Source organism: Medicago sativa, chromosome 3 (genome assembly GCF_051527215.1).
Source record: "Medicago sativa cultivar Bolivia chromosome 3, Bolivia_mono, whole genome shotgun sequence".
In the NCBI taxonomy this organism is placed as follows: domain Eukaryota; kingdom Viridiplantae; phylum Streptophyta; class Magnoliopsida; order Fabales; family Fabaceae; genus Medicago; species Medicago sativa.
Window position 1 is genome coordinate 65,193,584 of NC_140751.1, and position 3,681 is coordinate 65,197,264.

The 3,681-nt window shown below is 30.8% G+C and overlaps 1 protein-coding gene across 1 annotated transcript; it reads right to left on the bottom strand.

Moving 5' to 3' along the window:
* Nucleotides 1-589: 589 nt before the first annotated feature.
* On the bottom strand, nt 590-3,331 carry LOC146939217 (tetrahydroanabasine acetyltransferase-like). The gene is made up of 2 exons (XM_085752988.1): nt 2,972-3,331; nt 590-1,923 (listed from the first exon to the last, which is right to left on the bottom strand). Exons 1-2 carry the CDS (start codon nt 3,225-3,227, stop codon nt 767-769), a joined length of 1,413 nt encoding a protein of 470 aa, XP_085609114.1. The 5' UTR covers nt 3,228-3,331; the 3' UTR covers nt 590-766.
* Between the last annotated feature and the right edge of the window lie 350 nt (nt 3,332-3,681).

A 3,681-nucleotide genomic window follows, 5' to 3' on the forward strand; every position in this document is an offset into this window, starting at 1 on the left:
GTTTGTTTATATAATTTTGATTACAATTTTTAAATATTAATGGAAATTATTCATATATTGATTTATCTACAAATTATTGTAAAAGCATATAACGAAATTATTTATCAACTCGCCGTATTTTGGTTTGCTTGTATATAAAAGAAAATAACACAACTATTGTTTATTCTAATAATAATTAGTAAAATGACTTGTTATGTAAGGGGAAAATCATATGATTGCGATCATTACGTATGCTTGACCTAGTTTGTTACCTTCTTTTTTAAGGATAAACTAAAAACATAGACATATACTCATATCGTGTTATTATACGATTTTTTTTTGTCGTAACCATTAAATAAATATTGTATTTGTTACACTTTTGTTAATACTTAAATTCACTCCATCCATTATATTTTTTAAATGACAAGGAAAACAATCGGACATATATTGTTTGATATTTATTTTTTTATCTATTTGTTACATGTGTTATTTGTATTGAAAGTTTAGAGTAATTTTGGAGGGAAAAAAAGTCAACCCAAAAGAGTAAAAAAAATCGTTATTTTCTTTATATATATAGTATAGATAATCCTGTTAAAAAAAAAAATCAATATAGTGGCCTGCAAACAAAATCATATACATGACATTTACATAATAAAATGGCACAGTCATACAATTATTTGGAAAGAATTAATAGTTGCAACAAAAAAAAAAAAATACATAATCATCACAAGTCATTACAATGTTACATGTGCATGTGATTCATGCATGCACCTTGAGTGTGGGTCTCCTACAACTTCGAGTGAAGAAACCTTAAAGCTTCAATTTCGTCCTTGAACTTAGGCATAGCAGCAACAGGGAGTGATGTAAATATCCTAACTCCTCCTTCCATTGACGGATCATGATCATCAAGTTTATTAGGAGATGAGAAAATACACGTATCGAGGGTGCCAAGCATCTTGCATGGTGCAGGTAAAAAATTCACTAATTCATAGCCTTCAAAAATTATATTTTCCTGAAAACCCAAATGTCTCAACTCACTTAGAACCGTTACTGCACCACTATCTTCCAATTCCATGCTAAAACCATCTTCTTGATTCGTCTCCAAAGAGTTTATTGAGTTTGTGACATAATCAGCAGTGGAAGCAATATTTTTAGTCTCTTTAATCAGCTTAACAATTTCATAGAGTGGCATTTCGTTGAGCTCACTCACTTTTAAAACAACATTTGCATCTAAAGTAGAATTCCCATAATACCCTTTAGGTAAAGTATCATAATCCTTCAAGTTGCGTCTAATACCAACTGGAATGGTCAACACTGTTTCACCATTGCTGTTAAGTTTTAAGGCTCTTGCTCTTGACCTCCACACATAACCTGCAAGCACTTCAAAAGTTGTGAACCCTATTTTTTCATTTTTATTCATCAAACTTAATTTAAGATTCGTTATCATTTCACCCTCTACTTTAAAACAATATTGCTTAATATTTTTAGTATTATTTTGATTCACAAAGGGTGAAAATGCAACAGATTCTCGGTCAGTGGGACATTGTGGGAAAGGTTGTTTAGCTATTGATCCAACTTGTTTTTCTCTTTCCCACACAGGTTTCACTGATGGCTCAGTTCTTCCTCTTCCAAGTTCAACAATTGCTCTGAAGATTTGTAATTGGCCAAATGCGTCACAAATAGCATGCGACACCCCCATTCCAATTGTGAAACCGCCACAAAGAAATTTTGTCACCATGAATACCAAAGGGTAACTTTTATCCATAGGATAAGGAATATCAAGCACCAAGTCTTTTGCAATTTCTGTGTCAGTATTGTCCAAGTAATGAAGAGAAGAAAGGGTGCAATTAGCATATGCTTCTAGGAATGGAACACCATATTCTGCACCACCAACACCAAACTCGACTCTAAGTCTTCCATCACCAGCATGTTTCACTAGTCTACCTGGGAAACGAAGTGAGATGTTGGTTTAGTGGTTTAGTAACATTATTTATTTATGCTATAACAATTCATTAGTAACATTTATCTATACTTTATATAAAGAAAATAACTGCTTTCAGTTTTTTGGGTTGGTTTTTTCTCTTTTAAAAAATGCCATCAACTTTCAATACAAATAATACATGCAACAAATAAATAATAGTCAATTCAAATGTTAAAATAAAGGCTTAATGTTTGATCCCTTATGTTTATTTTAGTTTTCAAGTTGGTCCTTCATGTTTTAAAAGTTTCAAGTTGGTCCCTTACATTTTCCAAGTTTCAAGTTGGTCCTAAACGGTACTCATGTTAGAATAAGTTTGTCACTTCCGTCACTTAAATTTAAAGATCCGGGTTGACAATATGGGTGATGGAACTTAACTTATTTAAAAAATCAGTTTTAAATTTTTTTTTTAATTTTTTTGTTTTATTAAACTCAATATCATGTCGCGGAAGGGACTAACTTATTCCAACGTGAGTAACGTTTTGAACCAATTTGAAACTTTTAAAACGTAAGGGACCAACTTGAAACTTTTAAAACATAAGGGACCAACTTGAAAACTAAAATAAACATAAGGGATCAAACATACAATTAAGCCTAAAATAAAAGTGTAACAAACATGATATGTATATATATATGTCCAATTTTTTTCCTTTATCAATTTAAAGTGTAACAAACTAGATGAGTATATCTATACTTATTTTTTTATTATCTCAATCATTCCCTTAAACAACGTTTTCTGTAATAAAGATTGTTGTTGGTGTCATTAAAAAAATGAATTTAGATTAATTTTTTGTTACATTGTTGGTGTCAATGAAATAAATATCATGGTTAATTCGGTTTGTTAAAACTTGAAAACAACAAACATTTATATTTTTATTTTTAATCAAAATTTCTTGAAAAAAAAACACCTTTCATAATTTTCATACGTTGTCGCAATAAAAAGAGCGGAAAGACGGGCACGTGAGTGTCCGTGTTTTTGCTAATCATTATAAGATTTCTTTTTTACAAGTATACCTGCAAGAGGATAATAATAATCCAAAGCCTTTGAGACCGCTTCTTTGAATACATGACAAGGGTCAAAACCTGAATCAGAATCATGTATTGTTGATGACCGGTATACATGAACAAAATGACAAAGATTATTATTTATGTCTATATTGTCAAGTGTAGACAGAGAAAGAATACAAGAAGGAATAGACTTGGATGGTTTTACAAGCACAACATCTTTCATTTCTAGCTTTAGGTTTAGGGGTGCTTTCTGATACGCCATAATGGAAAATGATGAGAAATGTGCATGGGAAGGTAGAATGGATTTATAGAAATACAATACTAACTCACAAGGACAAGGATAAGAAATATATGGATGAAGAAACTGTCGGTGTATCTTAACTCAAGCTTGGATGCATTAATATATTATTAAATGTTGGTAGTTAGGTTTCTTATTGGGGTTGGTGGTAGCTCTCAATTTAGGTGGTGTTTGAATTAGTATTATTGGCTCGGTAAAAATAGCGGATAGGTGATAAGCTAGCTTATAGCTTATAGCTGGTAGCTGATGACTGATAGCTTATAGTTGATAGCTGATAGCTTATAAGCTAATTAAAGTGTTTGGTAAAAATAGCGGTTGAACTAGCTGATAAATGTAAAATTACATAAAAGGACATTATTAATTCATATAAAATTTATACTACTATAAATTAATATTTAAGATATTTGATAATTTAAAT

What these genes read in the sequence shown, in the direction of transcription:
- LOC146939217 (XM_085752988.1), bottom strand. Translation starts at nt 3,227, where the DNA reads ATGGCGTATCAGAAAGCACCCCTAAACCTAAAGCTAGAAATGAAAGAT. An exon ending in TTATTATTATCCTCTTGCAG is followed by an intron (nt 1,924 to 2,971) that starts GTATACTTGTAA and finishes TTCGTTTCCCAG; the next exon opens with GTAGACTAGTGAAACATGCT.